Consider the following 12,121-nt stretch of genomic DNA (forward strand, 5'->3'; position numbering starts at 1 on the left):
GCTAGAGTCAGCATTGGGAAGCTTGCATTTGTCTAGCTTATTATAGACTAGTGCACCCCCTAGTAGGAACAAAATAAATGGCCATTAGCCTCAGAAAACGGTGTCGAATGCGTGTTTGATTTTTGTAATACCAACGAGAAGTTGAGTGAATGGGCCTTAAAGTATTGCTCTAATCCTGTGAATGTCATGCGACAGACTGCTGCTATCTCCCCTTCACAAAGTTCAGTTAGGGGATATAAACGGACTTCATTCCGATTTAGGGCAAACTCATTAAAATGATAACCTTTCATTAAGGTGGCGTTGCGCAGATGGCAATTCGACGCGACAATATTTTTTTTCCAAGACATGCCCACATGCATGGGGAAATAAATACTATGGATGCAATTACACAGAGGTCTGATTAAATAAAAATGCTCTAATCAATGTTAAACCGCAGGTCACCGAGGAGATGTTGTGGTACTTGACGAGACACAAAACTAGGTGTTTGCATTCGGGCGGCTTGTAGCCCGCGAACCCAACGTCCTGATATCTCCTTGTTCGCCGCACAATACGGTACTTTAAAAAATATATATTAAATCTGACATGTACGGAATATCAGTCTCCTTGGTAGGAGCCGGTGTATTCAGGGCGGGAATGCTGCCCTGAAGGGGAGCCCCGACAAGGAATCCTTTCATTCGCTGGGAGTGGAGCCTGGAGGCTCCTTGGGTGAGATCTTGTTTTTTTTCTCTCCCTCTCTCTCTCGCCGTGAGAACGGCCGCACGGTCGAGCAGAAACCTATCAAAACCGGCAGAGATCCTGTGGCTATCCGTCTGCCTCACTGTCTCTCTCCATCCCTCTCTCTCTCTCTCTCTCTCTTCTCTATCGCTCTCTTTGCTCTATCTTTTCTCCCTTATTAAGAAACTCTACCAGGGGGGACACTCCACCACCACCTACCGAGCCCAGCAGCCCTGAGTCACATGGATAGCGTGAGGGCATGCCCCCCTCTCTCCCTCTCTCTCTCTCTTTCTCTCTCTCTCTCTAATTTCTGCCTCTCCCCCTCCCTCCTTTTCCTTCTCCCTCTCTCTAACTCTCTCCCTCCCGCCCTCTCATCCCCGGTGCTACCCTCCCTTCCTTTGACTCTGAAGCAGCTCTGTCACTCGGCGCTGCCCCTGCCACGCGCTGTGCGTCTCTGGAGACCGTCCTCCCGCCTCTCCCTGCACTCCCCCCCCAGCTGGACACGGAGCCTCTCCGCAGCCCGTCACCATTTCCCCCCCGGAGAGCTCCGCTCTGGCACCGCGGCCCCTCCCTCGGCTCAGCATCGGGCGGAAGACCCTGATGGCGGCCGCCGCGGGGGTCATGCTGGTGCTGGTCTTGGTGGTCCTCATCCCTGTGCTGGTGAGCTCGGTGGGGGCGGGCGGCGCAGAGGACGGCGGCGGCCCGGGACGCTTTGAGATGCTGGGCACCTGCAGGATGGTGTGCGACCCCTTCCCCAGCGCCGGCACCATGGACGAGGGCGCCACCACAGAGCCGGGCCTCGACAATGAGCTGGACGCGCTGGGGGAGCACAGCGCCGGGCCACCGCTGCCCACCTACGGTGCCAACGGGCCGCAGGGCAAACCGGGGCGTCCGGGGAAACCCGGACTCCCGGGGCCGCCTGGAGAGCCGGGTCCACCCGGGCCCAAGGGCCCGCCGGGGGACGATGTCGACGTGGTGAGGACAGGGATACCCGGCGCAGGGGGCGGCAAGGGGACGGTCGGCACCCCCATGTACAGCACGACAGCCCGGGTGGCGTTTTACGCCGGACTGCGGAACCCCCAGGAGGGCTACGACATCCTGCGCTTCGACGACGTGGTGACCAACATCGGTGACCACTACGAAGGAGCCACGGGGAAGTTCACCTGCAAGGTCCCCGGAACCTACTTCTTCATCTACAACGTGCTGATGAGGGGGGGGGACGGAACCAGTATGTGGGCGGACCTGATCAAGAACGGGCTGGTGGGTACCGGGTTCAAATCTTTATCATAAATAATGGAGAACATCAAACAACAAGAGTAAATATGAAGATAAGATAAGTGAGAGCGTATCAGTAAAACAGTGAAATGGATTTTTTTTTTTTATGTAAATAGAACATTTCACAAAAGGTGAAAGTATGTTTTGAGAAGAGATTTAAAAAAGACTGCCTTCATATATATATATATATATATATATATATATATATATGAAGGTCCTAGATTTAAAAGCCAGGAGGAGAAATACATTTGATCCTGTATGAATAGAAATAGTTTGAAGCAAAACAAATGTGGAATAGTTCAAAACAAGCCATTAACTGACGTCACATGGTAAGAAGCTATTCGTGCACTGGACTGAACTGAATTGATGTGCCGAGGGAACAGTGCAACCAGTGCGCTGGAAGTCGGAAATTGAGTAGTCATGCGTTCACGTGTGTCTTGATTTTTTTAGGTCCGGCGTTGGTCCGGTGCCATAGCTCCGTATATGTGACAATGCACAGTGGCAAGCTGCCAGATTGTGTATCTCTGCCTGTTACACATCAAATGATGTACGCCAGGAAGTGAGTGCAGACAGTGGAGCGCTATCTCAACTCTGCACACATCAAAACACCGCCCGGGGTCTAGTCCAGTTCAAAGCTTGTGCCCTTTTGAAATACAAGGTGCCTCATGCGAGCGTGACGCTCCCGGTGAGAGTTATCTGCCGTACCTTTCCCTCAAACCACAGAACCTCAAACCTTTTTCGTACTGAATCAGGGATTTTTGCCAAATGCACGCATGATCTTCTAACGTGTTTTGAGCCCTGGGTGCAGAGCAGCGATCAAACACAACAACCTCCACCTCAAACCCAAACCCCTGTGTTCCCCCCGCCGCCAGCCGCTCGGCCCAGCCCTGGTAGATCCGCTTTATTACCGACATGTCTGTCACTTTCACAAAAAAAAAAAAAAAGGTTACTTATTCGAGAAGCCATCGGAGTTTTTGTTTTTTGGTGGAGCTTTCGCTGGGCAGGGTGGTGAAATTCGAGTACTTTATGGCAACAACCACTATTGAAAGATTCAGGGCGTTCCACGCCCCAAAAGTAGCACATTGCTGCAGCGTCAGTGAGCCCGAAATGAAACCAAATGTTTGCGCTGTTGGATTGCGCCTGCCGTGTCCTTCTATGTTTGTTCAAGGGGAGTTGTTTTAAAGCTGCACAGTCGTAGTTACCTTATAGCTGCGTACGATTTACGGCACAAAGCACGGAGACGGTGGGAAAACAAAGTTGGGGCGGTTTGGGCTGCTTTCGAAGTCAACGTACCTGTATTGACATGAAAACTCAGAGAAATCCCATAAGGGAGAGAGAGAGAGAGAGAGAGAGAGCAACTCCACAGAGTCGACTTCAACATATATGAAAAAAGTGTGAACTTCATTATACGGGAACATGTTTCTGCACGACGTCTTCCTGTATTGATATGCTGCTGTTGGTATTATTTACGAATGGGCGACATATCAATACAATATTGGTATCATGATATAAGACGACATACCCTCTCTTTTACTTTTATCAACATAGTGATACAGTTCAATCGATGCCTCTACCTCCTTGGCCCATTTACTTACGACTGATTCCCAAATACTTTGTGCGTCTAAATATCTCGACTGACGGAAGCACCAATAGTCATCACCAAAGTACCCCCCAACTCTCAATAGGGAGGCACCGCAGAAGAGCACTGCGATGCTTTGGTTTTTGGTCAGATTCAACCCCGCCCCTCGTGCCGCGGCCCCCCAGGCCGCGCACGGCTCCCCGTACGCAGCCGGGGGACGGGCAGGTGTTGAGGCAGGAGAGGGTTAAGACCGCCTTGCCCTTATCACTCTGACATCCATCATCACGCTGTCATCCCGGCTCTCCTCCCAGCCCCCACAGCCCCCCTGGCGTGCGCCACGCCGCTCGCTTGGCACTAATTAGAACTCCACGCCGCCATACTGCTCCCCCATGTGTAACAACCTGTCGCTGGGATGCGGGCGTCGCTGGGGTGAAGCGGGGGGGGGATTTAGATTATCGTCATTATTTGCCAGCTAAACTGGCAACCCCAGACCGCTATACATTGGCTTGAGCTTAAGCGTTGCAGCCTCAGAGCCTGAGCCTCGGTCGCTGGCTGTCGGGGTGATGCAGAATCCCCCCCCAATGCTGGGTATCACTTCGCCCGGCCCCTCGCCGCCGCCGCCGCCGCCAGCATCTTGCTACAGGCTCGGCGAAGAGATTTCGGTGCGGGTTTAGACACCACGGCTAATTTTTTTATTTTATTTTTTACATAATCAGCCTCAGGCGGCACAGCGGCAAAATGGGATCTTCCGCCGTCCAGCCCGGGCGCATGTGAGGGTGGAGCCCACGCGCCGAGGGAAGGCGAGTCACTCCCCTCCCCGCCTGCGAGGTGGACTGACTCAGGCCTGGACTCTCCAGCTGAGTCACGGAGGCCTCACCAAACAAGATCCTCGCCACAGGGGTCACACTTTGCACAAACACCGTCTGAGGAATCTCACATTTTCAGTCACTCTGGCTTCTTCCAAATGTCGGGCATGCATTGTTTATTTTTGGCACGCAGGGCGGCGTTTGGATCAAATTAATAACTTGAAACACGACGAAATACAATCCAGAATTATTTTAAAACTTGCTTTTTTTTTTTTTTTTTTTTTTTGCTTAAACGTGGCCCGAGCTACTTTTTTATGATGCCATTGTTACCACGAGAGATTGTGCCGCGGGCGATTTGCCAGTAAGCCCCTCAAAGAGAAGCTTACTGGCAAAACACCAGTTTCTCATTGTCTGAAGGAAGCTTTTGGGTGAACTTGGCACGTGAACCGCGGCTTATGAACGTTTATTTATGATCCCGACTTACGCTCACATCATCATCATATAAACGCTCGTACGCAAGAAGAAACAAGAATTCAAAAGGCAGACATTTTGGCAAACCGGTTGTTTTTGGCGTCGCCACGTTGACGATTGCCCAGGGAACTGGTGAGGGGAATCCACGGTGATGCCACGGACAAACGAATCCAAACCCCAATCCCCGAGCTGGAACGCAACAGATTCACCCCGAAAAAGGGAGCGATGTCTGTTGTTCCTCCGGGAGAGAGGGACAAGGGAGTCCACTCCACCTCTGTTCCACCTCGACGCTACCGGGAGCTGATGGAGGAATCCATCGTTTTCATCCATGTCTTGCTGATGTGGCTTGATTCTTGAATTAATATGTATAAAGACACACCGCAATACAATGTTTTGTCCATTATTTTACGTTTTCTGAGTGATATCTGAGCCTGTATCTGACATGCGTTATGTGTTTCTGATAGATGTGTGCGCAGTAGAACATTGTGCCTCTCTCATATTCTCTCTCTCTCTCTCTCTCCCTCTCTCTGGCACACATCCTATTTCGGTGTGTGTCACATTCTAGGTCAGGGCGAGTGCCATTGCCCAAGACCAAGACCAAAGTTATGACTACGCCAGCAACAGCGTCATCCTTCACTTGGACGCTGGCGACGAGGTCTTCATCAAACTGGACGGAGGGAAAGCTCACGGGGGCAACAGCAACAAATACAGCACCTTCTCCGGGTTCATCCTGTTCGCAGACTGAGGAGCGTGGGCCAGGAAAGGGGGCCCCGGCGGCTCAGGGGTCACGGCCCCCCAGCGACATTCAGTGTTTCCCAAAGCCACCAACGCCCGAGACCCGAGACCCGAGACCCGAGCCCCGAGGCCCGAGACCCGAGGCCGCGCTTCTGCGCTCGTGAAGAACGCTCTGCTCGGAAACACCGCTCTCCACGGGAGCAGAAGCGCGACGGACGCAAGCCTCTCGCCGTCGGGAAAAAAAACCAAAAAAAAACCCCGTGCGCCTCCCGGCTGCTCTTTCCCTGCTCGCGTTCGAGGTTCCACTCGAGGGGCCGCGTTTGTCGACCCCGGTGGGACTACGTCCATCTGAGCCTGTTCGGGGCGGCGGATCACGGGACCCCCGCCTTCTTCCCGGGGCAAAGATTTTCCCAGACGCTCACCCAACGTCCTTTCCTCGCGGAGAGACGCCCCGTACCCCCCCCCCCCCCCTCTCTCGTCTTCTAACCTGGCTCCGTCAGAGAAGGTCGATGTTGCTCATGTTATCTCTCTATTTTCTGACACACCTCCATCGTTTGAGGGCGGGAGGGGGGCGCGGCGGGGGAGGGGCCATGGATCCGTGGTTAAGCGTAACCGTCTACCTCAAGCCTCTTCATCCGTACTTGACATTGTGAAACAGGGGGCCGTTGCTACCGTTGTTTAGGGGACGCGAGCCACGTCAAAGCGACAGCCCTCGCAATGTGTTGTGCCCGGGGGGTTGGGTGGTGCGGTGGGGGGGGGGGGGGGGGGGTTTCCGCCAACGCAGGGAAAGCGTCACCGTCACGTTCGAGCCGTCGCTCCGATCAAAGTCTGGGAGCCGCGCACGCCCACGCGACCCTGCACTGCGGTCCACACAGCACCTGCTAGGTTCACTTATCAATGTGTCCCGGTCGTCGTGTGGTAAGATGTCGTGTTTCAGTGACTGGGGAAATGGTTTTTTTTTTTTTGGTTTTTTTTTGTTTTTTTTCTGGGACAACAGAACAAATTTTGTCAAATGCTTGCCCACCCCCGGGGTGACAGTGATTTGGGACGACAGGCCGCGTCTTGTGTTTTTGGTGTGATCAATTGTAAAATCATGTCTTGGCACCCGTTCTGTTTTGCATATTGTCAGTGTGGTACTTGTAAATTGGATATTTAATCTTGATGTATGAACACAGTCAAAGCAGTGTCTATACTGCACATTTATCCTATTTTGTGTGAAATAAAAGTCATATCGCTGTCAGTATATCGTACGGTGAGGTTATTTGTTAGGGAAATCGACTATAAACTGACTTGTTTTTGCTTTGTTTTCCTCGTGCATGAAACATTTTGTTGTACCTTATGTTTCGAACCATGAAAGACAAGGAAGAGTTACAGCCTGATATAAAGAGCACGTCAGGGCTTTTAGTGCCATTTAGTGCTCTCTTTTTTTTTACCTTAACATTAATGTTTTAATGGCTTTGGTTTTTTCTTGTTTTTATGGTTTTTTTCCATTTATTCAAACCTAGCTTTTATCACTTCCATTACCGCATTATCGCACCACGATAAACTTTTAACTTTTTACATCTGCACACGGCATTAATGAAACATTCAGTCACGTTGTTCTTATCTGTGAATGACTTACGTCACGGTTTCTAGTTTTCAAGTATGCTTTCCCCCATGATCCTCAACCGTCCCAGGAACCGTGAGGGAGTGGTCTAGCCCCATTAACGTTCATGAGCTGACCTCTGCGCGACGGCCACCAGCTCGATCGCCAGCCAAATACAGGCGGCAACTGAGAAGGCTCCAGCGCAAACAGGTCCTCTCAGCGGGTGGGCGCGGTCTCCGAATTCGACTGATTTGATCCGACTGGCCGCGTGCGGGTGAAGCGGTCCGATCAGAGAGAAGTGCCAGTAAATGTGAGCGGGTGCGCGGCCAGCGCCGCAGCGGGCGCCCTGGTCGCGGCGCAGATGAAGCTCGGCGGCCGGGCCCAACTCCGAACCAGCCGGTGGATAATTGCGTACCAGAACCCGAACAAGGAAAGGGATATTTCTCCCCCAACGGGTGCGGAGACATCCGGGAGACGGCGAGGGGAAGCCGGGCTGACGGGTGCTGGAACGTATCCCGACAAACCTCAGATCAGTGGTGGAAAGTAATCCGGGGGGGAAATGAGGCTTCTCTCTGACGGCGGCATGAACGTCAGTGACAAGAAAGCCGCCCGTGGGCGTGAACTGTACGAGCTGATACAGTTTGCTGCTTTGTTAAGAGTTTGCTTCGCCGTTAGAAAACACGTGTCCCCCGCCGACATGGGGTACGGTGGTGCAGAGGCTCCGGTCGGCGACACCGGCCTGACGTCCAGAGAACCCAAGCTTGAGAGCAATAAGGTTTGGAGGAGGGCGGTCTCACCCATCCATGACAACAGAACGTGAAGGCCAACGCAGACTTTCACGAGAGGTTCACACCGCGTGCGCCGGTTTCACGGCACAGTGTACAGGAAGCGCGGGCTCAAGCAGCCGCTGTCCGTCTGGAAGAGCTGTCGTGTACAGCCCATAACGCTGAGTACATCAGTGGTGCAGTAACTCATGCACAATAGCACGTCGTAAACACAGGACCGTGGCAAATTTAGTGAAAGTGCAGTGTGGCAGTCCATGCACGCCATGTCACCGCGTTACAGAGCGAAGTCCATAGTGCGAGCAGAGCCGGGGAGCCCTCGGGGGCCCAAACCGGAGCTTGGGAGACTTAAGACGGCGGAGATCTTCCTCGACCCAATTAAGACTGAGGGTCCGTACCCTAGCAGAGGTCACCCAAGCCACAGGGAAGCAGAGCACTGGCGCAGACTGCTTTCTCCTTGCAGGGTAGATGAGCACATCATCAAATTAGAGACGCCATGACACAATGTCACAGGCCAGAGCCCCCGGTCGGCGAGAAACAGCTGAAACCTTCGAAAAAGCCACGTCGCCCCCGGAGTCTGCGGCGTCTGTGCTTTTCCCCGCCGCATTCCCCCGGGAAAAGGGGGTTCGACCCGGGCCCGCTCGTGGCCGTCGTCAGATCAGAAAAGTGAATGAAACGAGGAGACAAGTGAAGCAAAGGCCGCCGTCCACATGCAGCTGTCATTTTGAATCGTCGTAAGGATCAAACAAAGGAACTTTTTTAATTAAATAAGCACCTAGGGAAACATAAAAAGGATTTCTCAAGTCAAGTCGTATTTGTCGAGCATAAACTAGTATGGACTAGACTGACATAGATCACCTGCATTAGCTTATAACCTTTCAGGTCAAACAGGGAAATCACTGCAACCTTCAATAAAACCTAAACTTAATAAAAAACCTTCAAAAGATTGATAAATATCCTCAAAGACAAATTTAAATTGGACCAAAAAGTAACTGTTGCCCCCTCTTCACCATGTTATTATGCCTTATGAGTGCGAGAGCACGCGGCGAACCGCGCGTGGCAAATGCAATTTCCACAGCGCAAATTAAAACGGTTGATAAGGTGTTGAACAACGGTACAATATAAACATGTCTGACTGTCCCGCCGGCTCCATGCTTTTGATAAAGAGTCCGTGACTCTTCATGCAAGACAACGTTTTAATAGAGCCTGGGTTCAAAGAACAAAAGAGAAATGAACATACATATCCTTTAAGACAGTTAGGTAAAATGACATTCAGAAGAGTAAGTGACAAGAGATTATACAACTCGGTGAGTCAAACGTGTGTGTGTGTGTGTGTGTGTGTGTGTGTGTGTGTGTGTGCGCGCGCGCACGGTAGCCAAAACGCAAGGTAATACAAGGTAAACTTAACCTGCTCAATTATGCAGTCTGATGTTGCTATCTACTCATTTTGCATTCCTTAATTAACCATGTTGTCTCACTGAGATTAAAATCCATTTTCCACGAGGGACCCGATAGCAAATTAAATACATCAAAAAGGCAATCAATAAAGTTCATTCATATGTTACGGACACACGCAAGAGCGAGCATCAGCAACTCAAACCCGATGAGAATGAATGATTCTCACATGCAGAGTCTTCACAGTTCAATCCGGCAGCGAGGCGCAAACCAAACCATTCCCGCGCCGTGGCGTCCCGATTCCTCAGCTTTTTCACTCAATTACATGTGTCGTTGAGGGAGGCAGGTTCGTTCCTGGCTGAAGGGCAATGTGCGCTTTTATTTAGAACTACAGCACAGACTCTTGCTGTTTTTCGTCCTGCAATGAGCCACGCCCAGCTAGAAAAGGCGAGCAACCCATGAGTTTCGTAGGCATAAGACGTGAGACGGACAAGATTACAGTGACGTTGCACACCAGTGCGGGCTCCGCCGCGCTCCCTGCTCCGCTGATCGATGAATAACTCGATGCTACCTCCAGCGGAGAGACGGCACACCCGCAAACCCATCACCTCAAACGTTCTTTCCGTGCAAACATACAGAGCACAGCCATCCCGACACCCGTAGACCAGACACTCAGACGAAATAACACATGGGAGGTCCAGAGTGCCACCATGAAGCATAGTAGTATATAACAAAATGCTCTGCAGTTCCATCCCAGAGTTGCAGCAGGAGCACCGGGCAGCCGTAGCGCCGCGCCCGGCGGTCTACAGTAAGGAAGAGAAGTAGTGACAGTGGATGGTGGCGGGCGGGCGGCGGCAGACAAAAGACAAAACAAGTGGACACGCTGGTGTTTGGTCGGAGCGTCAGAGTCTCACGCCTTGACCGTGACCCCCGTTTCAAGCGGATCAACGCCCGCACCTCGTACTTCTCACCCAGGGAACCCCAAAATAAGTAAGAAAGTGCAGTCAAGCCGACGGCGAAAAGCGATCCGCCGCGCGTCCCCGTTCGCCGTCGCTCACACGCCCCCCAAGTGGCGTTTTCAGGGATCTCCGGCACCGAGACACAGATGACGGGCTTGTAGACACACCAGTTGATTGTAGAGAGGGGCTAGGTGGAACAAGCCTGGAGCAGATGGCCACAAGTCACGACAGGGCTCCTCTCTCCTGAGTGTGTGTGGGGATGGGGGTTCTACCTGTTGCTCATTACGCCAACTAACAAGCATCAGGTGTACAGCCACCCTGACCCAATCACCTAGATCCAGGTCAGGTGTGGCTCCTGCGGCTGCTGCGGCGGCGGTTCGAGCAGCCACACCTGACCTGGATCTAGGTGATAGATCTAGATCCAGGTCAGGTGTGGCTGCTCGAACCGCCGCCGCAGCAGCCGCAGCAGCAGCCGCAGCAGCAGCCGCAGCAGCAGCCGCAGCCGCAGCCGCAGCAGCAGCCGCAGCAGCAGCCGCAGCAGCAGCCGCAGCAGCAGCCGCAGCCGCAGCCGCAGCAGCAGCAGCAGCAGCCGCAGCAGCAGCCGCAGCAGCAGCAGCAGCAGCAGCAGCCGCAGCAGCAGCCGCAGCAGCAGCAGCAGCCGCAGCAGCAGCCGCAGCAGCCGCCGCCGCAGAAGCAGCAGCAGCAGCAGCGGCAGCAGCAGCAGAAGCAGCAACAGCCGCAGCATCCACCGCAGAAGCAGCAGCAGCAGCAGCAGCAGCCGCAGCAGCCGCAGCAGCAGCCGCAGCAGCAGCCGCAGCAGCAGCCGCAGCCGCAGCCGCAGCCGCAGCAGCAGCCGCAGCAGCAGCCGCAGCAGCAGCCGCAGCAGCAGCCGCAGCCGCAGCAGCAGCCGCAGCAGCAGCCGCAGCAGCAGCCGCAGCAGCAGCCGCAGCAGCAGCCGCAGCAGCCGCCGCCGCAGCAGCCGCAGCAGCAGCCGCAGCAGCCGCCGCCGCAGAAGCAGCAGCAGCAGCAGCGGCAGCAGCAGCAGAAGCAGCAACAGCCGCAGCATCCACCGCAGAAGCAGCAGCAGCAGCAGCAGCAGCCGCAGCATCCGCAGCTGCCGCCGCCGCCACCGCCGCAGAAGCAGCAGCATCAGCAGCAGCAGAAGCAGCAGCAGCAGCAGCAGCGGCAGCAGAAGCAGCAGCGGCAGCAGAAGCAGCAGCGGCAGCAGAAGCAGCATTATATAAGGCCTCAAAAGGAGACACTGCGATTTAACTTCACAAGTGGGACACAAAACGGAATAAGAAGACAGATAGACACACACACACACACACACACACACACACACACACACACACACACACACACACACACACACACACACACACACACACACACACACACACACACACACACAAGTTTGACTCACTGAGTTGTATAATCTCTTGTCTGGTTGGTTGCAGACTGTCTGAAAAGATTAAACTGTCGGAACAGATTAAAGTGTCTGAACAGTTTAAACAGTGTTAATAAAATAACAGGTGAACAAACCGCGTCCATATCAAGGTCCCAGTGGAAGAGATCAACGTCCTCCGGTGTGTATGTAACGTGTTGTGTATGTAACGTGTTGTGTATGTAACGTGTTGTGTCGGTAACGTGTTGTGTATGTAACGTGTTGTGTATGTAACGTGTTGTGTATGTAACGTGTTGTGTATGTAACGTGTATGAAATGTGTTGTGTATGTAACGTGTTGTGTATGTAACGTGTTGTGTCTGTAACGTGTATGAAATGTGTTGTGTATGTAACGTGTTGTGTATGTAACGTGT

The 12,121-nt window shown here is 53.1% G+C and overlaps 1 protein-coding gene across 1 annotated transcript; it reads left to right on the forward strand.

Annotated features, from left to right (window-relative positions):
* Window positions 1-1,245: 1,245 nt before the first annotated feature.
* c1ql1l (complement component 1, q subcomponent-like 1-like) lies at window positions 1,246-5,590 on the forward strand (the record flags this gene model as incomplete). The annotated part of the gene is made up of 2 exons (XM_080021523.1): window positions 1,246-1,974; window positions 5,411-5,590. Exons 1-2 carry the CDS (start codon window positions 1,315-1,317, stop codon window positions 5,588-5,590), a joined length of 840 nt encoding a protein of 279 aa, XP_079877649.1. The 5' UTR covers window positions 1,246-1,314.
* Window positions 5,591-12,121: the final 6,531 nt, after the last annotated feature.

Source organism: Zeus faber (assembly GCF_960531495.2).
Source record: "Zeus faber genome assembly, chromosome: 20".
Taxonomy (NCBI): domain Eukaryota; kingdom Metazoa; phylum Chordata; class Actinopteri; order Zeiformes; family Zeidae; genus Zeus; species Zeus faber.